Genomic DNA, 25,174 nt, shown 5'->3' with positions numbered 1-25,174 from the left:
CCGCGTAGCTCCCCCACTCGCTAGGGTGCCCCAAGAGGCCGGTGCCCTGGCGCAACGAACCACTAACACCAGTGGGGAAGACGGCTCTGGGTGTAGATGAATTTGCTCATAAAAGATGGGTAAGAACATAGCTCAGTAGCAGAGAACATGCTTTGCCTGCAAAAGCTGTCAAGTTCAATCCCTGACGCAGGGCTGGGAGACGCCCCAACTGAAACCCTGGATTACTGCTGGCAATCAGGGTTGACAGTGCTAAACTGGGCAGACCAATGCTGTGACTTGGTATTCTTGACTTGGTCCCTACATGATGGAAACAGAGTTAACATCAGGGCTGGCTTTTCTTTGTTTCAAACTGCCCTTTATCAAAACAGATTCTGTGGTGGTGTGTAAAACAACAGAGATAATATTTTTGGTAGTGTGTAGAATGCGGATTTCTTATCATTCATGCCCAGATGTCAGATTATGAGACAAATATGGACCGCGCATCCTGAAGCCAGAGTTGTGAGTGCTTCTGTAATACTTATCATGAGCCGGGAATCACAAATGTTGTTCACTGCAGATTCAGGGGCCAAGCTTATTCTGTGTGATTTCTGGATGGTTCTTATTTTCTACATAACTGACTGTAAGAGGCAGGAGTGTGACAGTGTTGTGTCCAGACTCCTTCGTGGTATGTGCTTTGTGCGTATTCATTTTGCACAAGGTTTGTGCAGAGGTCACACGATGTCTGCTCCTCATCAAGCATTCAGTGCTCCATGCTCTAGTAACTTTCAGATTGGATTGTTGCAGTGCACTCTGCATGTGGCTATTCTTGAGGACAACTCAGAAACTTCAACTGGATTAAAATGCAGTGGCTAGATCAGGGGTCCCCAAACTAAGGCCCGCAGGCCGGATAAGGCCCAAGGGACTCGTTTAATTGGCCCACGGCGACCCTCGCCACCTGCTGCCCCCGCCCTCTCTTACTGGCACTGCGCTGCGTGGCTGCCCACTTCCGGATATGAGGAGCACCATAAATAGCTTGTGCACATGCGCAAGCGTTATTTGCGCATGCATGCACAGGTGTTATTTCTGGTGCACATCTGGGTTGGAGGAGGCCCATGCACCGGCCCGAGGCGCGGTAAATTTGCTGACCTCTAGGCTAGATTATTGGCTTGAGCTGCCCTTAGAACCCATAGAACCCTGTTCTAAAACAGCGGCATTGACTACCAATTGAGTTCCGTGCCCATTTTAAGGTGCTCCTGTTAGTGCTTAAAGCCCTAAATGACTACGGCCCCAAATACCTAAAAGACTGCCTCCTTCCCTGCAGTTTCTCCCTGGTTTTAAGATCAACAGAGGGAACCCTCTTGGTCGGTCCACCTCCCATGGAAGTCTGGGGTTAGATGGAATTCCCGGTGTGAGAGATGTCTGTCTTCTTCACAATACAGCTTCCCGTGAATACTGAACACGCACCTCTTTACCCTGGTCTTTGAGATGTGCATTTTCAGGGACTGCCCTGTTCCTGTAATTGTAATTATGTTTTAATTGTTTTTAATTTTGAATTTTAAGTTGTTGTAACCTTCCCTGGGACCAGCAGATGAAGGGAGGTAATAAATTTGATGAGGAGGAAGATTATGGTAATTTTTCCTGATGTTTGTATGCCTCCCCACCAATCAATTATTATCCAGCATCTTGAGTTCATTTCCCCATCCCATTAATAACCAGAAAAAGTTTTGTTTTTTCCCCCTGGTATTTTTTTTAAAAAAAAGATTGATTTATCATGGATAGGGTCGTCAGGGGATTTTGACAGAAAAAGGAGCGGGCATTGTTGGTGTTTGCTTATTTGTCCCATGTATGGAAGGAAAGTAGTCCAGTGAATATGATCCATGGTCACTGTTTCCTGTCATCATAATGATATGCCCGTTAATTACTCCCCCATTTGCATTATGTTTCCTTTGCAGTGAAATGAATAGTGTGGAATAAAGTAGTTATAACATAGTTAATTATGCAATCAATTACATGAAATTTCGCCATAGTGAACAGAGAGACGAATAACGTAGTTTTTTGTTGTTGTCAGAAGTCAAACTGCAGCAGAAACAGAAACGATGGCATGTGCAGCAAATATGAATGGAGGTTTATGCCTTCTTGCATCCCTAGTTATGCCAGAGTGCTTTGATATATTTTAATTGCACAAGCTTAAATTCAACTGTGCAAAGTGTGTGTGTGTGTGTGTGTGTGTGTGTAAAAAGGGTAGGAAGGGGCAGGAGATGGAGGGACCCCTGCTCACCCCCTAACAACACCCATTACTTTTTAATACGCTCCTGTCCTGCAGCAAACTATCATAACATGCCCCTTCCTAACAGCTCTCTCAGATACACATACAGAGAGACAGACAGTTTGAGGTTTGTTTTCTCAGGCGGTTCATGTTATGGAAAAGCCTCCACGCAGGCAGCAGATGCCAGAAGTGTGCTAATGAAGAGGAATTTCTCTCAGTTCTCAGGCCTCTGCTTGGCTCTGCATTCCAGGGAGGGAGGGAGGAAGGAAGGACATGGGCTTTGGGGAGGAGAGACAGAGACCAAGAGGGAGGGACTCCTGTTCACACTTCCACAAGTTCACTGCCGGCAGAGCGAGAGACCGGAGCGGCTGAGAAACCTGCGCGGTCAAGACAGTGAGGGAGAAAAGCATATTTTCCTCTTGAGGTTCAACAGCACAGGACCAGATGATGACAGAAGTGGGCAGGCGATATCACACCAGGTAAGTAAGCAAGACCAGCCATCCTGAGAAGGAAGAGGGAGTTGGTCAGACTTGGAATATAGGGACATAGGAAGCTGCCTTGTGGACCTCTTCCACTTGTCATTGTCCACACGGACCGGCAAAATCCCTCCAGCGTTTCTAGCGGAAAAGGGCCTTTCCTAGTCCTACCCAGAGATGCTGGGGATTCAAGGCATATTGGGCATACAAAGCATGTGGTCCGGCTGCCACCGAGCTACGTAGCACCCCCACTTAGTGACATAGGCAACTGAGTGTGTGTTCCTGTTTGCCCTGCATCCAGTGCGCTCCCACCGCTGGCTCAAGAAGATGTATATATACAATGTTAGCTGCAGCCCATATCTATCCTGTTTTTGTTATTTTTAAAAAATGAATTACAGCATTTTGATGCATTTCCCCACAATTCAGCTTCACTGGACAAAAGAACAACCTAGCTGTGTTTAAAGCCAGATATATAACCTGAGTCTGACCACTGTCCCACCTAGCTCAATATCGTCTTCTGTTCTACTCCGGGTTGCAACAGCTCTCTAAAGTTTCCAACAGGGGTCTCTTCTACAGAGGCCACAGACTGAACTTGCAAAGTATATGGGCTGCTGTACCGGTGAGCTTCCGCCTGTCCCCATTTATATAGGCTGCCTCCGCTTTTCAGCCGTATCAGGAAGGACAATAAAGTTTTCTGGCATATTCGAGACTGATCTGTGGTGGCATAAACATTACCAGGCAAAAGTCTACTTTGTCGGAGGTGTTTGTAGAATATTAATGCCCACACTTTACTTTGCTCCCAGGGTAGAAAAGTGGCAATGGTTGAGAAAAAGAGGAATTTGGTGTAGGTATAGTTCTCAATCTGAAGGTCAAAGGTCTTGGTTTGGCAAAACTGGCAGAGTGGGAACATGTCCGCCCTAAATGAAGGCACCACATTGTGCGAGAGAGTTGTGGGTTCCTGACTTCCACCCTTCCTTAATCTTGGGATATGTGTGGATAATGTTTTTCTTGCAACGCTTGGATGGGATGGATGTCTAATAGCTGGATAAGATGCAAATCTGGATTCTTTGAAAAGTGATGTGTAGATATGCATAAAGATGGGTAGATACAGCTCTGCCTATTATGGAGGAATGGTTGATAAAACTATTGGACTTACTGTAGCTGAAATGGCAAAGTTAACATGTTTAATTAGATATAAATTATTATTGACATTTATTAAGAATTGGAAATTTCTTTTGGACTTTTCATGTGAAAGAGAAAATGAACTTGGATCTGAAGATTGAAAAAATACTGGCTTATAAAAAATAGAATAGCTGAATGTTAATGGGTAAATACTGTATTTAGCTGACAGCCAGAATTGGAAATATTTTTTTTATCTTTTCCCATTTCCTTCTCTCTCTCTCTCTTTCTCTCTCTCTCTCTCTCTCCCCCCCCCCCCTCTTTGTTCCTGTTCCCTTTTATATTAGATTTTTAAAGTATTTATTTTATTCTGGTGTATTATAAAAAGATACTTTGTATTGGGTATGAACTTTCATATATCTTTTGATAAGTGTCACTGAAAATAGACCTTAAAAAGTGATGTTGTAGACATGTTGTTGGTCCTTTTGTGCGTCCCAAATTGGTCTTTGGTCGTAATCTGGGGACTCAGCTGGATTGGTAAAGAAAAAGCCATTTGAAAAACAATAACATAATTTTATTAATCTAGATTTCCAAGGCAGCCTACAAAAGAGACCCATAAAACAAATATAAAACAGATCAAAAACATCAGAAACGAAAGCAGTTATCGTAGCGATTTATATGTGTTGTATATGCGATAGAACACTGTGCCACCAGATGGCACTGCGGAGTCCCATCTTTCCCTACCAGATTTCCCTGTTTATATTTACAACGTGTTTCACTGAAATGCTTCTTTCATGTGTCTAGATCAGGGGTCAGCAAGCTTTTTCAGCAGGGGGCTGGTCCACCGTCCCTCAGACCTTGTGGAGGGCTGGCCTGTATGGGGGGGGGGGGATGAATGAATTTCTGTGCACCACAAATAACCCAGAGATGCATTTTAAATAAAAGAACACATTCTACTCATGTGAAAACACCAGGCAGGCCCCACAAATAACCCAGAGATGCATTTTAAATAAAAGGACACATTCTACTCATGTAAAAACACACTGATTCCCGGACCGTCGGCGGGCCGGATTTACAAGGTGATTGGGCCGCATCCAGCCCACGGGCCTTAGGTTGCCTACCTCTGGTCTAGATCCAGCCTGGGTCATGCCTAAATGTAACTGTTAAATATGTAGCATTAAGTGACTTATGTGTGGGCTGACTCATTGTGGGTCATTCACCACAGGTAGAATTCTAATGCAATCCACGTGAAATTCGCCACTTCTAAGTCCCATGAAAAGCAATGGGACCTGAGCTAGCAGCAACTAACTTCATCCACCAACTCCAGTAGGACTCCTGTCATGCAGCTAACATTTCACTGGCTCACAGCCATTTTTCCAGCGGAGACAGTTTGTACACTGGAGTCATCAAGCTGCTGAGTAATAAAGCAGTGAAAGATGGAGTGAGGTGCCTTAGTGAGTCAGCTAATCTTTTGCACACCGGTTTCAGCTGCATGTTGGGCTGATGTTAGTGATCAGCGTGCATAACTGAGCAATGTTCCCATGTAGGATTTTGCCTGCTAACACCGTATAGCTGAGTTTTCCTCCCAAAGAGCTATTACAACCTATGGGCTGAGGAAGCTGTTAGATCTGTAGTTGTTACTGGATTCCCAGTTCATGCTGGGCCAGGTGGGAGTGGCTCTTGGGTTTTTGGGGGGCCCCTTAAGAACATCCAAACTCACCCTGCTAAGTAAGGTTGAGTAGCGGAGGGTGTTGCCTAGTTTCTGTGGTATCCAGGAGTGCCAACTTGGCCCCAGGGTGCCCAGGGCTGTGGGTGCCATGCAGTGTGTGTGGCTCTGGCACTGAAATTTGTGGGTGCGTGGCACCCAGGGTCCCAGGGAGTTGGCACCTATGGTGGCATCTTCCTACCATTATCAGTCTTCTGGTTTAGATTCTCTACTAAGTTTTTGAGGAAGTACAGACTTCCTAGAAACGGGGGCAGAAAGTCACTAAGTTAAACTAAGCTCCTGCCCTGAAGGGAGGTATACTGTTTCCTCCTTAGCCAGCTTATCTTCACACCATCATCAGGTAAGATCTGTGCGAAGCTGCAGTGTCACCATAAAGTGCAATACTGTACATTTAAAATTTACATGGGGATGAATCAAGAATTGTAGAGTTGGAAGGAACCACGAGGGTCTAGTTCAACTCCCTGCAATGCTGGAATCTTTTGCCCAATGAGGGGTTCAAACCCACAACTCTGAGATTAAGGGTCTCATGCTGTACTGACTGAGCTACTCTCACTTCTAAGACCTATTCATTATTACCTTAAATCCCATTGGTTTCAGTGGATCTGTGCTAAGTACAACTTTGCACTGTATCCAATACTTGCCATGCCCATTAACTTCTGTGGATCTACTCTGAATAGGATTAACATTTGCTACAACCCTAAACCTGGAGTCAGCTCATGGTATATTTCTCCCCAGTGACCCAATAACTTCGTCTTTATCTTGTCTCAGTATTAATCTTTACAGCAGCCCTCTCTGTAAAATAGGCCAGTATTGTTATGAATATTGAATATTGAATATGAAGAGCTGACGCTTAGCTCGTGGTTTACCGTAACTGAGAACTGAACTACATGAATAATTGCAAATACAACATCTGGAACCCTGTGAAGGTAAACACAGGTATTGTACTTCAGTGTGGGGGAGGGGGAATTGCAGCAGGAAGATGGCAGAAAGGAAAAGCATTAAGCAAAAGGGTTAAGCACTCATTCTTCCAACGCCAGCACCTCTTCTCAGCTCTAAGTCAGCTGTTCCTTGAAGGAAAGGGACTGTGGAAGTTTTGCTGCGCACACTTGCTTTCTTTAGCTACTCAGTGGTTTTTCTCCACCCCCCCCCCCAAAAAAAATTATTCATTTTATAACACAAATAAAAAACACAGACAGAAAAGACAAACAATACGCACAAATTCTTGTCATATCCTTATTTTCCTAAACATTGTTAAGTTGGCTTCCCCAAGTCCTACCTATCTGATTTTCATTTTACTTCAGCTTTAGCAGTTTACATATATCATAATTTCTAACCATCTTTTTTATCATATTTAAAATAACTTCACATTTTATCACTTACAAATAATACTATTTTAAAATACCCTATCTTCTACTTCTAACGCTACAGCCTATATCCACTTCCAAAGCTATTCTAAGCTTTAAATGTTAACATCTTTTTTCAAATATTCCTTAAACTTCTTCCAGTCTTCTTCCACCGTCTCTTCTCTCTGGTCTTGGAGACTCCCGGTCAGTTCGGCAAGTTCCATATAGTCCATCAATGGCTTTTCAGCCACATCACATGGGGGAAGCTGTAACAGGAGCAGGGAAACAGAATGTTTCTGAAGATGGTTGGTACAAAGGCGAAAGAGGGTTTTACTAAACGCTCTCAATTTAATAGAACCTTCAGTTGTCCTTCTGTTGTGCATTTGTGATGGTTTGTGCTCATCATGATAGCATTGCGCTAGATTGATCCGACTTTTGTGCTTGCGCATGCAGAGGTTTGGGGGTTGATAGACTGCTTCATTTCCAATCAGTGCATGTCCTGTCATTTCCTACCGAAATCCTGTAACTTTTCATACCACAAATGTTCTAGGTTGTTGCTGTTCTGTCACAAGTCTTTTGGGGGGCTATGGCACAAGAGTGCCCCTCCAGATGGCAATAAAGCAGCACAGAAAAACCAGTCCTGGGAACTGTAGTTTGTTAAGGGTGCTGAGAGCTGTTAGGGGACCCTTCACAGAGCCACAGTTCACAGCATTCTTAACCATCTACCATTTCCAGGATTCTTTCGGTGAAGCCATGGCTGCATCGTAGTGTTATGAGAGTGTTTTAAAGGCATGGTCAGGTGGAATTCAAGGCCACTTTTAATTGCCCATGCAAGGGGATAGGTGCACCTCTCTATAGTTTGCAAAACTATCTGGGAAGGGCAGGATATAAATGTCAATTAATAAATAAACTTCTGAGGTTAAAGGCTGAACTAGATTTGATTATATTCCAGTACAGTGGTACCTCGGGTTACATACACTTAAGGTTACGTACGCTTCAGGTTATAGACTCCGCTAACACAGAAATATTACCTCAGGTTAAGAACTTTGCTTCAGGATGAGAATAAAAATTGTGCTCCGGTGGCCCAGCGGCAGTGGGAGGCCCCATTAGCTAAAGTGGTGCTTCAGGTTAAGAACAGTTTCAGGTTAAGAACAGACCTCCAGAACAAATTAAGAGGTACCACTGTATCTAGCCCTTATGGGCAATATCTTTTTAAGCTGGTTCTGGGGACTCTGAACCAGATCAGGGCTATCGCTCAGGGGTATTTTTATCCACAGCAGATAGCAGGTATTTGGCAGTTGGTTCCAGTTAAAGCCCGCTGACTCACCCGGTTCCCTAGTGCCACAGTCCCAATTCACCTTCCTCCCCAGTGCTGGTAATTTGATTTTGAAAAATCACTCACAGGAACGTTAACCTTTTCCTTTCCCTGCTCCTCTTTCTCTGCCTTGTCCTCCTCCTCGCAGCCCAACCGCCTGCCCTTTCCCAGCCATCTAGGGGTCTATATTTGTGCTTTTCCTTTGACAGTTTGTGCTGCTGGCTCCCTTAAGGACAGCTCTCTCTCTCTCTCTTTCTCCCTTTCCCTCTCTCATAACCTTAAGGCTTGATAAAGAAATGTGGTGATGTCGGGCTGGGGGAACTGACCCACCTTTTCATCTCAAGACCGTTTGGGGTTTCCCTTCCACCAACGGCTGAGTGGCTGAAGAATCTCTCTGTATGTATGTGTCTGTGTGCTTCAAACTTTTTAAAAAAATACATGAGTCTGAGTCAGAGAAAGAAAGAGATCGGTTGTGAAGGGCAAGAGAGAGCTAAGAGTCTGTAGGTTGCTATTTGAAAGACGCAGGAGGGAGAGTGAAACTTGAAAGTTAAACCTCCACGTGGCTAAATCCAGTTTACCCTCTATAATCAAAAGGCACATACATCTTTTTTTTAAGAAAAGCTAGTCCCCTTCATGAGTGGCACTGAACACTGTCTTTTTTGTCTGAATTGTGTTAACCTGATTTACAGCGTTGTTGTGAGGATTGCATGAATGCCCCCAGTCAGCATGGCCAGTGGTCAGAGATTACAGGAGTTGTGGAAGACCATGGGTACCCCTCCCTGAGCGAAATGCTTGCAAAACAAAAGACTGTTCTCCAGGAACAATATTGAGATATGTTCTTGGAATATGGGGAATCTTTTGGAGATAGGCACTTTCTCTTAATCTTGGCATCTCTTATTCTTGAAGACAAGACTAAACACAGTGATGTTATCAGTTAGCAGCTACATACAACCCTCTCACCCGAACTCTCTAGGGTTCGTCTCTAAACTCCCATCCCAATGCTTCCTGTAAGGAAATGTCTCTAAATTACTGAAATCGCTACACAGACTTTCTCACAAAACTTTCTCACAAGAGGTTTCTTCCATTTTTGCCAAGTCATTATGGCAGATAATTTCTCTAGGAACTTTCTAGCATGGAAAAATTGCTCTGTGGTTCTCAGCTACAGTTCATCCCTTGTTTTCATTCAGTATTTGCTGGTCCTAAAGCAAAACAGGGCCCTTTCAGATAAACAGGTTGTTGTTTTTATCTCAGTAATACAAAATTGTTACTCTGCTCTGTAGTAGACCTTGCATCACCCAGTGGCATAGCATGGGGGTGCAGGGGGGGCCGGCCGCACCGGGCGCAACATCTGGGGGGGGCGCTCGCACTCGCAGTGCTAAAATCAGTGCTAAAATCCACGGGTTAGGGGGGGCGCAAATTACTTGCCTTGACCCGGGTGCTGACAACCCACGTTACGCCACTGGCATCACCCCAACATTAGTTGTGCAGTGCTTTGTAAAAGCGGGAGTGCTTGATTATGGATCTGCTGCCAGGGTTTAAAGGTGGAGTCTTTCCTCAGCTGGGACCTCTGTCACACTCCTGCCTGATGGAGAGGTTTCAATTCCAAGGGAGGGACAGAAGCCCCTGACAAGTTATTAGGTATGAGAAGAAGGAAGAGGTTTAAACATCAAACAGTATTCTGGGGCAAGTGGTTCATTCCACTTGCAGTTGTAATCTACACCTCCAACCAGAAAATGGCTTTCAGAGACGGATCATGCACAACTTCTTAAAAGGCAGGTTTATTTTTATTCATTTACTTCTAATTTATATGCACAATAATAGGCTGCTTTTTGTGGCATAGTCAGCCCAAGGCAGCTTACAGCAGTACAGAAAAAATATACACCCATCTCCCTGATTTTTCCAATGAAACAGCTTCATTTAGGCAGTCTTATTGCAGCTGAAAAATGCCTTCCACGTTTCGCTGTCATGCATCACACATCCAAATTTACCTTTGCGCTGTGCTTTCTAGGCACAGGTCTGGGCTTTCCATGTCTGAGCTGTTGCTTTTTTTTTTATACCACTGAATTGTAGCAAATGGCAGTCTGCTGGAAACCCAATTGCTGTTTGTTTTGAATTAGCAGTAAAACATTTTTTTCCCTATCGAAAGACCCAGGACGGGAGCAAAAAACCCCTGCTTGGATGCAGACCTGGAAAGCTCAGACCTGTGCTTAGAAACATGGCACAAAAGGAAGCATGGACAAGCCTTTATTCATGCCCATTCATTTCAGTGGGACTACTCTGAGCAACATTAGCAACATTAACATTAGGTTCACACCTACCCACACCCCAGCTTTCAGTTGTTGCATTTGTTTTGGAAGGAAGGGAAACAAAGGAGTCCCAGTCAGCCTCTCTTTTCAATCCCCCCCCAACCAACACACGTCCCCCCTAACCAGGTGTTCTCACACTTAAAACCCGATGGCTCTCCCCCACTCCTTGCCACTTCAGTTCAAATATGGAAGAGCTCTCAGAAAACTGCCCAGGCTTTCACATCCTTGCCCAGCTCCACACCTGAGCTTCCAAAAGGGCCCAGGCAGGGCCATAACAACTTGGCCAGCTGGTGCTCCCAGGCTGAAGAGCCTCCTTCCAAACAGAGTACTGGAATTTATCCCAGGCACTTTGACCGGCTGCAAAAAAAAAAAGAGAGAGAAAGTTTAGTTTCATTCAAGAATCCCACGGGCCATTCATTCGCATGACTCCCTGAACATTGCCACAAGCCGGCCTCATCTCAGGATGAAGTCACAGCCAAAGACATCTGCTTACAGTTAGGAGACGGAAAGGGTTATTTATAGTATTTTCATTCTTCCCTTGTGGCAACTGAGTGGAAGTCCAAGTTGCGCGCGGGGGGGGGGACGGGGGGGCCTCACTGGTACTTAAGATGTAACTGTTGCATTTCACAAGCTGAGGGGCCTTGTGCCTTTGCAGGGAGTTCCTTAAGACCGTCTTAAATTCTGTTCCCCAGTTGCTCTCATGCTCCCAATTTCCTGCCTGGAGCCCTCACTCCCTCCTGCCCTGGAATTTTTCTCATGGTTCTCCCCAGTTGCTGTCCTTGCAGCGTGTGAAACAAATTCCCCCCACCCGACAGCTGGCAGGCTCTGAAAGAGGAGGCTCCAAATTAAATGGTGCTTCAGAAAGCCCGTATTTAGAGTCAGTCCTGTGAAAATCAGTCCTTTGAAGATGGCAATCACAGCCACCTCCAATATGTTTTTTCCAGTCCCGTCATGAGCTTGTGTTGTGCATTCAGCGCTCTGAAACCACAGTGTACTGGGCAGCCCGCCATGCCATTCTCACATTAATTCTGTGCGAGAAGTTTGCAAATAGGTGCACTGTCAAGAGTTCACAGGGAGGATCTTGCCCTGAAGCAGTGACTTGGCAGGGTGGCAATCTGCCCTAGGTACCTGCCCACAGAGGAGGTAGCTAGATTAGAAGCTATAATGTGCTTATGGTAATGTATAGGAAGTTTAAGTAGGAATACAACACATCTCACTCTAGTGGGGAAGACTGTGACCAGGTGAGCTGAGTGCCTGCTGAATATGCTGTCCCTCAGATGCCAATGGTTGATGGGCAAATCTCCTCCTGCGGTCGGTTCTTTGGGTTCTTTACCCTTAAAATGGATTTTGATTCAACAGCCTTTCCAAGGACTGCCCTTTGCAAAATAGGACACATGGCTACCCTAGACTAAAGTAAAAGGTAAAGGACCCCTGGACGGTTAAGTCCAGTCAAAGGTGTCTGGGGATGCAGCGCTCATCTTGCTTTCAGGCCGAGGAAGCCGGTGTTTGTGCTTTCCGGGTCATGTGGTCAGCATGACTAAACCGCTTCTGGCGCAACAGGACACCAAGATGGAAACCAGAGCACACAGAAACGCCGTTTACCTTCCTGCCGCAGCGGTACCTATTTATCTACTTGCACTGGTATGCTTTTGAACTGCTAGGTTGGCAGGAGCTGGGACAGAGCAACGGGAGCTCACCCCATCGTAGGGATTCAAACCGTCAACCCTCTGAGGCTCAGTGGTTTAGACCACAGAGCCACTTGCATCCTAAACTATAATCCTATGCTCAAATATTTGATTTGAATTTGTTTGTTTTTTAGACATGGGCATGTATATTTTAAGAATCCCAAAGTCAAAAGATATGCTCTGGGTGTTATTACTGTAGTAATCATAAAAACTGACCTGTATATTTATCTTCTAAGATAGATAAGATGGTGCAATCTTTAATATTTAAACATCAGGTGCATTTGTGCCTGACAAACTGTCCGTGTCCACTTGGCTTTCTGATGGGCAGGGATCTCTCCAATTTCAACTTCATTTCAAAAGTTGCTTTAGTGCCTAGTCTTTCCCTGTTTCCCTGGGAGCAGACATCCCTTGCTTCCATCTGAGGGTTCAGCTCCATTCAAAGCAAAAGCAAAAAGTGGTATTGGGCGTGAAGATAAATGCTCATCCACACGTGTGCTTGTTCCATGCCTGGAAAGCATGGGGCCAAGAGGCTCTTGATCAAGGATGCAATGGTTGCTGTTTTTAAAAGGCACAACTGTGCCAACCTTTGTTGCCGGTCGTAAACAGATCACCTCTTGTTCTCAGAGTTTAGTCTTTATATATAATCATAGGATGAGGAGCGGCCTTGGAATTACTGTAATCTAATCCACCCCCTGATGAAAACCAGGGATCTTGCAACCACAGCACCCCTGTAAAATAAACCTCTCAACCACCCATAGAAGCCTGTTCCCTAGCTGAGCAGCTTTTACTGTGAAGGAAGCTCTTCCTGATGTTTAGCCGTAACCTGCTTCCCTGCGAAGAAATTAGTCCGTGATGAGGTGCAGTGGGGCTGAGAGCAGCCACCCTTTGGCCCCAGCAAGCGTGAATGGAGGCCTTGTCTGGCTCCTGACCCCAAGATCCGGTGAGTTATTTTCAGTCATCTTCACCAACCACCCTTTTCCGCCCTGCAAGGTGTTCCTTCATGTTCCCGCCATTCGGGAACATTTCAGGGAAACAGATGGGAGGAGGGCCGAGCAGGACAGGAAGGGCCAGCGGAAACATGTGCATCTAGATCCGTGCTTCCTCCCCATTCCCAAGGGAAGCTGGGGAAAACAAAAAAACACCCAGTGCTGAGTCAAAATATGCGTCACCCGGGGACCAGTAACGCTAAACGTTGCTTCAGTGCAACTGTTTATGAGCAGTTTAGGCCAATGGGATGGAAGAACCTGTCACTTTCAGTTGCTCACTATCTCTAAGTGCCCAAGTCTTAAACTGAAACCATCATATTTCTGCATCAGTTTGTGATTTGTTTGTTTTTAAGCCCTCATAGAAACTCAGCAGCGTCTTAGTGCACATTTCTTGTAGTATACACTATGTTGTTGTTGTTGTCGGAGGAGGAGTTCTTCACAAAATTTGGAAATGTGTAGATTTCAAGGACAGAAATCTGTCCTTGTTTTGGGTAAATTACCCATTGTTTTGGGTAAATTACAGTCATACCTTGGGATAAATATTCTTCAGGATAAGTATTTTCGGGTTGCGCTCTGCGATGACCCAGAAGTAACGGAGCACATTGCTTCCGGGTTTTGCTGCTCGTGCATGCGCAGGTGCTCAAAATGACATCATGCGCTGAAGCGGCGAAACGCGACTCGCGCACACACTGACGCGCTTTACGTTCTATTCAGGATGCGAACGGGGCTCCGGAACGAATCCCGTTTGCAACCCGAGGTACCACTGCAAAAGTAAAATGTGAAAGGAACAGGATATGTCCTCTGTTCATGGAGAAGGAGCAGGCTTTAGGGGAAGAACTGTAGCTCAGTGACAAAACATCTGCTGTGCACACAGACGGTCATAGCTTCAGTCCCCAGCAGCACCTCCAGGGAGGGCTGGGAAAGATTCCCTGTCTGGAACCCCAGGGAGCTGCTGCCAGTCAGTGCAGACAGTACTGAGCATTGTGTCTGACTGAGTGTAAGGCAATTTCCTACATCACATGCTTCCTGTGATTTGAACCCTGGTCTCCCTGTTCTAGTTTTGTCACTCTAGCCTTATAAACAAGTCAGACAATTGCGCCATCTAGCTCAATATTGTCTGCACTGACTGCTAGTAGCTAGACCTGGGTGATACATTACCCAGGACTGGCATGATGGCTGTTTCACCTGGCACTATATTGCGAGTGAAACTGCCATTGCTCCTGAGTCCCTCTGCCACCAGAGCCCAGTGCGCTGAGGGAAAAACAAGCTGCAGCTGGGTGCTGGAGGCAGAGGAACTTCCCTCGCAATATAATGCTGGGTGAAACCACCATCACGCCCTGGTCATCATACAACTGAGGGAGAACAAGGTATATTGGGGCCAGGGCCTATGGAGCTTGTTCCCAGGAGGAAGAGGCAGCCTGTCTGCCCACGCCAAGGCGGCAGTGGCCCAAGCCCACTGAAATATACTCAGAGTCGAGAGTGGATTTCATGCTCTTTATTCAGCTCATAGTGGTGAGGAGGAATGGAAGTTCCCCCAAAATATCTGCTTTATATACATTATTTACACAATGGGCTGCATGTGATTGGCTAATTCCGGGATTCTCCTGTAGGCCAATCAGGTTGTGGATTCACTTCCACCTGGAGCTGGATTGGGTGGCTCCTGTGGACCAATCATACTGCTGCATTGTTCTAGGACCAATCAGACTGCTGCATTTTGGATCCTATTCAACTCAGTACATAACAGCCACTGTGTGAACAGCTGCCTCAGCTGCTGTCATATCACGGGTGGGGCACCTCTTCCTCTACCCTTGTGAAGGCAGAGGCAGCCTTGTGAACGGAGTGCTTGACTACTGCTGCGTGGCTGCCTTGCCTGGGAGGGTGAAGCTCCCAGTGGGAGGAACAAGCTGCATCGGTCCTGGCCCTGCGAGGCACCGGGATGAAGCCACCTTAGTTTGCTCAGTGAGAGCAGCGATGATTTCAACCCAGTATCTTGTGGGGCTGGGACCATTGTTTCTTCCTCCCTTTCAACATCACAGTGTATCACCAGATTGCCAGATTGTGATGTTTGGCTGGTGACACGCTGTTGGCTGTTGGAAAGCTGACATCGCCCAAGCCTAGTAGTAGCTCTCTGGGATTTCAGACAAACCCCCTCTCCCACCCTATCTGGAGATGCGTATCTTCATTCCACCTGTTCCTAGTCTGCTAACATCCAGCCGTCTTTTGAGGTCCCCATGTGGTTCTAGCGTTATCAGGATGGAAAACCTTTCTCTATCCACTTTTTTCAAACCTATCCATAATCTTGTAAACCTCTAGCATACCCACATTTTCTTCCAAACAAACTCTGAACATGATAAGCATAGGGAAGTTGCTCCCTTTTTGCTCTAACCTTTTCCACGCCTTTCTCAGCTCTACAATATCGTTTTGAAGATGAGCTGAGGAAGGCCTTCTCATTTGTCACCACACAACAGCAGCACTGGTCCCATTAAATCCCTGAAGTTTTCTCCCTGGGGTATTTCATGCAAGAGAGGTAACCATTTGACTGCCCATTTCCCCTGCTGGAGGGAGGGCTCACAAGCAGCTGTTGTGGCCTCAGCTGAACTCACCAAGGCCAGGATATGTAGGCATTAATCCCACTCCCTTTTGATTCCAAGTTGCATTTGACGCAAGTTCTTGCAAGAAACAGCCTTAAATTCCAGAGAGCTGAGGCTGGGTGATGGCCTTTCTTGCTCCACTGAGCCAAGTGACCTCTGTGGGTCTGTGGATTCTGGAGTACTGGATGCAAGTGCTAAGCATAAGAACACAAGAAGAGCCTGCTTGATCAGGCTCATCTGGTCCAGCATCCTGGACACAGATACAACAACAACAACAACTATTATTATTATTATTATTATTATTATTATTATTTATTTTTTAATATTTATACCCCACCCATCCGGCTGGGTTTCCCCAGCCACTCTGGGCGGCTCCCAACAGATTAAAAACAGAATAAAACATCAAACATTAAAAACTTCCCTAAACAGGGCTGCCTTCAGATGTCTTCTAAAAGTCATAGTAGTTTATTTCATTGACATCTGATGGAAGGGCGTTCCACAGGGTGGGCGCCACCACCGAGAAGGCCCTCTGCCTGGTTCCCAGCTTCACTTCTTGCAGCGAGGGAACCGCCAGAAGGCCCTTGGCCCTGGACCTCAGTGTCTGGTTGAACAATAGGGGTGACGATGCTCCTTCAGGCATACTGGACTGAGGCCTTTTAGGGCTTTAAAGATCAGCACCAACACTTTGAATTGTGCTCAGAAACGTACTGGGAGCCAATGCAGCTCTTTCAAGACCAGTGTTATGTGGTCTCGGCGGCCGCTCCCAGTCACCTGTCATACTGTCATCAAAGTGCTCCAGAAATGGCAGGGGGGCAGCTATTTAGTGAAAAGGCAAGCAAATAGATCCTGCCCTTGCTGTGTCTGACATGAATGGTCCTTGCAGGGCTGGATCAATACATTTTGCTGCCTGAAGCAAAGTATGAAATGGCACCCTGCCACTCCACATATAGAAGTAGTGCAGACTGGCAGTTGCATTAACACTGTGGTAGGATAGCCTTCTTTACCAGACCCAAGGGTAGCAGCCTGTCTTAGTGGGTTCAGGGCAGGTCTCATAGCACATTCAGCTTTGTCCTACAAAATCTTGTTGCTGTTCCTTGTCCCCCCAGCATCTGCCACTTGAGGTGGCTGCCACACTCTGCCTGGTTCCTGGAACAAGGATGACCAGGTCCAGCTCTAGTTTTCAGGGGGCTCTTGCGCTAGGCACCCCTCATGGGCCACCTTCCCTCAGGGAGCTTGTCTCTTCCCCAGCTGTTGCTCTTCCTGCTCATTGCCAGTCAGAGAGCCAATGAAGCAAGCAGGCCATGTCTTCCATTTATTCTTTTGGTGTATTTATGTTCTGCTTTTCTCCCAAGCTGGGATTCAAGACGGCTCCCAACATTTTGAAATGTAATTATGAAATAAAATGTAATGACAACATGCTAGTTAAAAAGAATATGTCACACACATTTAGAACCATATGGTTAATGTATGGTTTGCCCAGTGGCCATCATCACCTGCACCTCCAAAGGCCTGACTGCCTGCCATCAGAAGAATAACAAGGAGGGAGCCAGCCTAGCCTTTGATGGGAGGGAATTCCTCTATCTGGGGGCAGCCACAGAAAAGCCCCTCTCTCATGACACCACCAGTCGTGGCTCTGATGTTGATGGGACCAAGGAAAGGTGCTCACCCAAGGATCTTAGCATCTGGGCAGGTTTGGGCAGGGAGATATGATTGTTCAAATAACCTGTTCCCAAGCCACATAAAGGTCATAACCAGTACTTTGAATGGCTCCCAGAAATGGACAGTAGCCTGTGAAGTTATTTTAACAGAGGAGTAACATGTTCCCTGTAACTGCCCCCAGTCAGCAGTATGGCTGCAGCATACTTGAGTAGCAGAACGTGCCAAACCCTTTGCAAGGCAACCCCACATAGCTAATGTCACAGTAGTCCTACAAGGGCATGTAACGAGGGCATGCGTCACCATGGCCAGATCAGGCATTCTGCTGGTCCCACCCCATGAAAAAGGGGGATAGATGCAGTGGGGTCTGCTGGGCTATGGGTCCTCAGCAGATGCCTGGCCATGGTGTCTCTTGGCACCAGCCATCAGGAAAACAGCAGTCCACAGGGCACAGCTGCAGGGGGTAGAATTTACTACGGCCAATCCTGCTCTGGGACCTTTCAGCTTTGGTGTTCTGTCCTTTCAGCCTTAATTCCTTTCCAATCCTCTTAGTGATGTTAAGACCAGTTTCTGGAAAGATCGGGCACTTGGATAGAGTCAGGTAGCTCTGGGAGGTTCACACAACTATGTTGTCGTTCTTGCTGTATTTATGAAGCGGCTTAACTGAGCTTTGCCCTGCATTGAGACAATCCTCCAACAAAGCCAGTCCCTTCATCCGCCTGCTTCCCTCTCCAAAACTTGAAAAGTGCAGAGGTAATTAAAGGCAACTAAACACAGGACTTTTTAGTAGAATTGGCCAGGATATGGACTCCTGATCCAAACCTACCATATTTTTCGCTCTATAAGACGCACCAGACCACAAGACGCACCTAGTTTTTGGAGGAGGAAAACAAAAAAAATAATAATCTGAATCTCAGAAGCCAGAACAGCAAGAGGGATCGCTGCGCAGTGAAAGCAGTGATCCCTCTTGCTGTTCTGGCTTCTGGGATAGCTGCACAGCCTGCATTCACTCCATAAGACGCACACACATTTCCCCTTGCTTTTTAGGAGGGAAAAAGTGAGTCTTATAGAGCAAAAAATATGGTAATTTGCAAATGAAGTTTGGTGATCCGGACCACTTCCAGTCCCACCTTCTCTTGGTTTTCCTTCTCAGAGCTCCCAACAACTCCCAACTTGCCAATGCCATCATCATGGTTTTAAACACAGGGTGATAGAAGTTTAACAAGCATGCACAAAATTTTTAGGTGTGGTATTGCTAGGGGGTAGCCAAGGATACCTAAGACCAGATCTTTTGCACAAGTAGCAAGATCTGTTGATCTTTCCCTGCTTTCTTTAATCTTAAATTTAAAAAAGAAGCTTTGCTTAAAAGTCAGCTTTCCCTCTGAAAGTCAGCCTAAGTTTGCATCATGCATAGGAATTAACATCTGCAAATATAGGGTTGCCATATGTCTGGAATATGGCAGTCAAAATTATTATTATTATTATCAAAGCAGTGTCTGGGCGGAAATCGCTAAAAATGCCCGGGAAAATTTGGATTATGACAACTCATGTTGGAAGTCTAGATTTTGCTCAAAAAATAGCTCAATAACTTCATTTTTCTTTTTCTTTTTTGCTCAACAACTTTGGGCAAAATTAAGAAAAGCTCAACAACTTTTGTGTCCTGACTTTCATTTTTTGAAATATGGCAACCCTAGCAAAATGTGTCATGGACTTCTGTGAAGCACCTGGCCCTGGTGTTTAGCCAAAAAGGCCCCTTAAGTGACTTACAAAAAACAGTTATTAAGACAGCCCATGAAATCAGGCTCACAATTTTAAAAGATACAACACATGAAGAAGAAGGAAATAGGAGGGAGGAGGGGAAAGCAAGCTCAAGCAGAAGTTCTTCAAGTTACAGTTGATTCATTTGTGAAATGTTGAAGGGCATGCTACCTTGATAAGAAGCTGCTATTATTAATTTATTATTATTATTATTATTATTATTATTACATTTATATAATGGTTTTTGGCCAACCAGAGGCCCTTCACTGTGACAACAATCCCATGCCAATGAGAGTCACCCACTTCAAAATGGACCTCCCACAGTGCACTTGATACTGTAGCGCTAAGAAAATGGTAGAAGGAGTAAAGGTGCAATGGTAGGATCTGGGAAAGCCACTTCTGAGCTGGAGAGGAGGTGGGGTTGCGGGCTTCACGCCTTCCCCCACATGCGCGGGGGCTGGCTCACAGCTCCCGTGAGATTGAGGGAATCTCCCTTGCCAGCCAATCGGCTAGCTCAGGAGGCGTGGCCTGCGCTATTTAGGGCCGGCGCGCCCGAGGATCTTCATCTTTCGTCGCTCCAGCTGATCCGGTTTCCCATCCCTCCCACCCTTTAGGCAGGCTTTTTGACATTGCTATGCACTTCGATTGGTCGCCGTCAAGGGGCCTGGTAGGAATTTTTTCCACTTGGCAAATTGGCTCCAGCCATTTGGTTTTTCACCTGCCTCGTAGCAAATCGTCACAACTCCTTGGCATTGGCGGTTAGGCATTGGTAAGGGTATTGTTATGTAGATGAGAAGGGGGAGGAAGCGCCATCGCCTTCCCCCACACCAAAGGGTAGTCTGGTAAAGGATTCCGGGTGGCGTTGCCTTGTCCGAAGCCTATGGAGGTGTGGGCCTAAGGCACACCCCTGAGCAGTGACCCTGGGGAGCTCCTAGTTGATGTGCATCAGCAGGACTTCCTCTTCTGATGGTTAACCCTTTCCGGTCTTCATGCAATCGGGCTGAAGCCGGATAGTCGACAGGACCAATGCCTAAGCCAATACCGCTCACTTCTGTAGCCAATAAAGTTGTGGCCAATTTTCGCCCATTAACTTAAATCATGTCTTTATTTCCAGTGGGGGGGAGCGGGAACTTGCCACGCAACAGCAGGATCAGCAGATTTGATGCTAAGGGCAGCCAGTCACACCAGCCCCTTTTCTCTCTTAAATCCTCAAACCTCAGTGGGGAAGCTTCATACCCCACAGTTCCTGATGCAGGATTGTTGTTGTTGTTTTGTTGTTGTTGTTGTTGTTATTTATTATATACCCCACCCATCTGGCTGGGTTTCCCCACTGAGGACAAGGTCTTACTCCAAGAAAAGCTAAGGCATATATAAACCAGGGTGCCTGCCTGATGAATTTGTGGGAAATAAGAGGCCCGCTTTTAATTTCCAGCTCTACCTGAATCCAACAACAAGGAAAGTAGTTGCTGAGAGATAGGATAATTCAAGTTTCTATACAGTCGTACCTCTACTTACGTATCCCTCTAGATACAGAATCTTCGGGTTACGGCCATGGCAAACCCGGAAGTGTATACTTCCAGGTTTTGCCACGCGTGCATGCGCAGAAGTGCTTAATCATGCCGCGAGCGTGCACAGGAATGCGCCTCTATGTAATTTTTGGGGTGCGCATGGACCCCTGGAACGAATTAAGTTCGTATCTGGAGAGTCCACTATATATTGACTGAAGATTAAGACAAAATGGTGATAGGAGACCTACATATACTTATAATTTTATGTTTTATTGGGATCGTTATTGTTATTTTATTTTCTCTCTTTCTTGTTTTATTTCTTTTTTATATACAGTCATACCTCAGGTTGAAGTTGCTTCAGGTTGAGCATTTTCGGGTTGTGCTCTGTGGCGACCTGGAAGTAACGGAATGTGTTACTTCCGGGTTTCGCCACTTGTTCATGCGCAGACTCTCAAAATGATATCATGCGCAGAAGCAGTGAATTGCGACCTGCAGATGCAGGTTGCGTTCTGCTCTGGATGCGAACGGGGCTCCGGAACGGATCCCGTTCGCATCGAGAGGTACCACTGTATTATTCTTTATTATTTCTTTCCAGACTAGTTTGGTTTTTTATTGTATAATATGTTGAAAACCTTCGATAAAATTGATTTAAAAGCTAATAAAGCCCTACCTCTGCTTTATTGGGCAAGGAACAAGAAGCTTGTGCTCTCCAAACACCTCCAGAGCACCTTCTAATATCATTTCCCCCTCCTGGATTTTTGCCTGCTGCCCTGCCTGCCTTCATCCAGTTTGCCTCTCTGGCAGTGGCGTAGCGTGGGTTGTCAGCACCCGGGGCAAGGCAAGTAATTTGCGCTCCCTAACCCGTGGATTTGCGCCCCCTAACCCTAACCCCCAGATGTTGCGCCCGGTGCTGCTGGCCCCCCCTGCACCCCCCACGCTACGCCACTGCTCTCTGGCAGTGTAATGAGCATCAAAAATGGCAAATGCCTACAAACCACCATTTGAGCACACAGTTTTTTAATTCCTATTCTAGCTAACTGACAAAAGGCGAGGCCTCAGCAGCACCAAAGAGCAGTAGCATGGAAGCAAGGGTCTACTTCAAGACTGGCAGTGCACAGCCTCCAGAGAAAGAAAAATATGACCTAGTGTTCAAAATGGTCCCTGAAGCAGCCAGTTAAATCTTCATGCAATAACCACATTTCCTTCAGCAGGAATCCTAGCTGCTTCAAAACTGGAAACTGTAAGACAACCAAGATCAATGTTAACAGCCTGATAAAAGTTGGCAAAGTACCTGTAGTTATGTACATGACCATGCAAAACTATGACCATGAAAAACTTGCTCTTTTGTTTGATTTGGGATGGCTCGATATAGCTTATAGTTTTTAATGGTTTATATTTATTTTCATTATTTCTATACAATTCTTTATCACACTAAATCCAGGGCATCTCTTGGCATGGAAACAATAAATTGCAACCAATAAATATGGAAAATCTCTCTCTCTGTGTGTGTGTTTGTGTGTGTGTGTGTGTGTGTGTGTGTATGTGCGTGTTTTTGTGTGTTTTTGTGTGTAGATAACAATAAGATAAAAATATAGTCTCACGTCATATAGCAATAATCACAATCATAGTGACTTTACTATTAAGGTAAAGGTAAAGGTACCCCTGCCCGTACGGGCCAGTCTTGACAGAGTCTAGGGTTGTGCGCTCATCTCACTCTAGAGGCCGGGAGCCAGTACTGTCCGCAGACACTTCTGGGTCACGTGGCCAGCGTGACAAGCTGCATCTGGCGAACCGGCACCAGACTTTACTATTAGACATCCATTAAATCTAAAAAGGAGTTCTTATAAGCCAAACACATCCTGAAGGAGTCAGGCTTCAACCCTAACAGTATGGTGTCCATGGTATAGTGTGAATGCACTTCCCGGCCTGCAATCTCTTTGCTGCTCCCCTGCCCTGGAACAGCCATCAGTGATATTACCTCTGTTTTGGCATTTTCTTTCACCCACTTTTTAATGAGGCTCACTTTTGATTTCTCTCTCTCCTTCTCTAGGCACCAGGATGGACTGGGGTCCAGCAGTGAATACGTTAAGGTAGGAAACCAATTGCCATCCCCCTTTGCATGCCTAAACTAGGGCCATCTCTAAACCAAATAGCACTCCAGGTGAGAAGCATCTTTGACTCCCATCTCCATCTGCACCAATAATCAAAAGTTTGTTGAACAATGCGCATGCATGATTATTGGCATTTATATCATTTGCATATGTGGGTCTCATCATAATCACTCCTGCACATAGGGAGTAGACCCATCAAAATGAAGCACCTCAGTTAGTCATACCCATCAACTTCATTGGGCCTCTTTTAAATATAACATGGTTGGGAAAGACCATTACTGCTTGTGTAAGCACAGATGTAAATGTCATCATCATGATCTCTACAGTTGCATAGTATGAGGCCTCAGCTATCGGCTTTTCATGTTTATTTGATTGTGTCCCATAATTTTTCTAGCTTTATTTGTTAATTGCTCAGAAAACTATTACCCAGAAGGTAGTGCTGGGGTCCCCTGGGGGTTCTGCTCTGTCTCCCATGCTATTTAACATTTATGTAGAATTATAGAATTGCAGAGTGGGAAGGGACTACAAGGGCCATCTAGCCCACCCCCTGCAATGTGTGGCTTGAACCCATGATCCTGAGGTTAAGAGTCTCATGCTCTACTGACTGACCTACGTGAAGCTGCTGGGAGTGGTTGTCCAGAGTTTTGGAGTTCAGTGTCAACAGTATGCTGATGACACCCTGCACACTATTTGTCTGTTCCACCTAAATCCAGAGAAGCTATCTCAGTTTTAAATCAATGTCTGTCACCTGTAATGGACTGGATGAGGGTGAACAAATTGAAACTTAATCCAAACAAGACAGAGGTGATTTTGGTCAGTTGGAAAGCAGATCAGGGAATAAGAATTCAGTCTGTGCTGGATGGGCTCAGGTCTGCAGTTTGGACATGCTCCTGGACTAATAATAATGCTATTATTAATACTAATAGCAAATTAAGTTCTCTCATTCTTAATCCATAAACAACTGAAACAACAACACCCACAAAAAGGGGGGGATGTATCACCAGACTTGGGACCACAAGGTTTGCAGGGGGGAATTAACAGGGGGAACCCTAAGGGAGGGAGAACCCCTGAACAGCCTGATGAGAACTGAGCATGTCCAGTAGCAACAAAATATGTCAGTGCCGGATTTCGGGCTCTCAAATGTCAACGGTGCCCTGTGTGATGCTAAAATTTGGTGCCCCCCCATGCCTCTTGTGCTCCATTCTACAGCACTGTTATGGTTGCACCAATTGTGCTACCCTAAAACTGCCTCTGAATAGGCTGACTGTGACTGACTGTTGGGTAGGGTGGCAAGAGCAGAAAACAGGGAAGCGAAGGGAGAAACTGGAAGAGGGCTGGAGTAAGACAACTGAGGCAAGGGGCTCTAGTCCTTGGGTGGGGATGTCCAGAGCACTGGGAGAGTAGAGATCCCGAGGGCTCTGCATTCCTGTGCTGCTCGTCCAAGGCAGCATCAGCTTCCAGGCTTGGCAGGGCTAGGCCCAGAAAGTAGCCGTACCAAGCTATTGCTGGACTCCCACCTGTCAAGCACAGTTGGCATGACTAGTGGTCAGGGATGATGGGAACCAAAGCCAAACAACAGAGGTAAAGGTAAAAGTAAAGGACCCCTGGACAGTTAAGTCCAGCCAAAGGTGACGATGGGGTATGGCGCTCATCTCACTTTCAGGCAGAGGGAGCCAGCGTTTGTCCACAGATAGATTTCCAGGTCATGTGGTCAGCATGACAAAATTGCTTTTGGTGCATGGAGGACTGTGATGGAAGCCAGAGAGCACGGAAACTCCCTTTACCTTCCCAATGCAGTAGTACCTATTTATCTGCTTGCTCTGGTGTGCTTTTGAATTGCTAGGATTGGCAGAAGCTGGGACAGAGCAACAGGGATTCGAACCACTGACCTTCCAATCAGCAAGCCCAAGAGGCTTGGTGGTTTAGACCACAGTGCCACCCGCTCCCTTCATAAGCAACAGAGGAGGGGGCGCAGGCTACCCGTTCCTGTCTAGAGGGATGAGAAACCCTACAAGCTGTTTCGTACAGGGGAAATCATTGATCCGCCAGGCCCAGGTCCCTCTGTTCCAGCCTCCGCTTCTGCCTCCAGTTCCGGACTGCCCTCTGCCGCAGCCTCTTCCTGCTCACTAAAGCTTGTTACCTCTTCAGCTTCTGACAGCTCCTCCTCCCAGTCTGTTCCCTCTTGTCCCTCCAACCACTCATCACCATCGCACTCTTGGGCTCTGAGCCTTCATCCTTTTGGGGTTCTCTTGGGGGTTCCCACCACTCCCCATCATCCAGGCAGTCCATGACATTTGCATTTGTTCACCTGAGGTGGTGGTGAAGGCCTATCTGAGGTTGTGCTTACCC

At 46.1% G+C, this 25,174-nt stretch overlaps 1 protein-coding gene across 2 annotated transcripts in view; it reads left to right on the top strand.

Moving 5' to 3' along the window:
* SH2D3C (SH2 domain containing 3C) overlaps window positions 1-25,174 on the top strand; it is a 72,623-nt gene that overhangs the window by 7,715 nt on the left and 39,734 nt on the right. The window contains exons 1-2 of one of the 2 annotated variants that reach the window (XM_083422931.1): window positions 2,287-2,724; window positions 22,765-22,804. In XM_083422931.1, coding sequence (XP_083279057.1) covers window positions 2,690-2,724; window positions 22,765-22,804 — 75 coding nt within the window. In that variant the 5' untranslated portion in view covers window positions 2,287-2,689. Of the gene's footprint in view, window positions 1-2,286; window positions 2,725-22,764; window positions 22,805-25,174 lie in introns of those variants that run through there. The other variant, XM_083422929.1, reaches the window with a different exon arrangement.

The sequence above is a fragment of the Podarcis tiliguerta genome (genome assembly GCF_965153285.1).
Source record: "Podarcis tiliguerta genome assembly, chromosome: Z".
NCBI lineage: Eukaryota > Metazoa > Chordata > Lepidosauria > Squamata > Lacertidae > Podarcis > Podarcis tiliguerta.
Note: the sequence above shows the minus strand (reverse complement) of the source record. Positions and strands in the feature narration are given on the sequence as shown.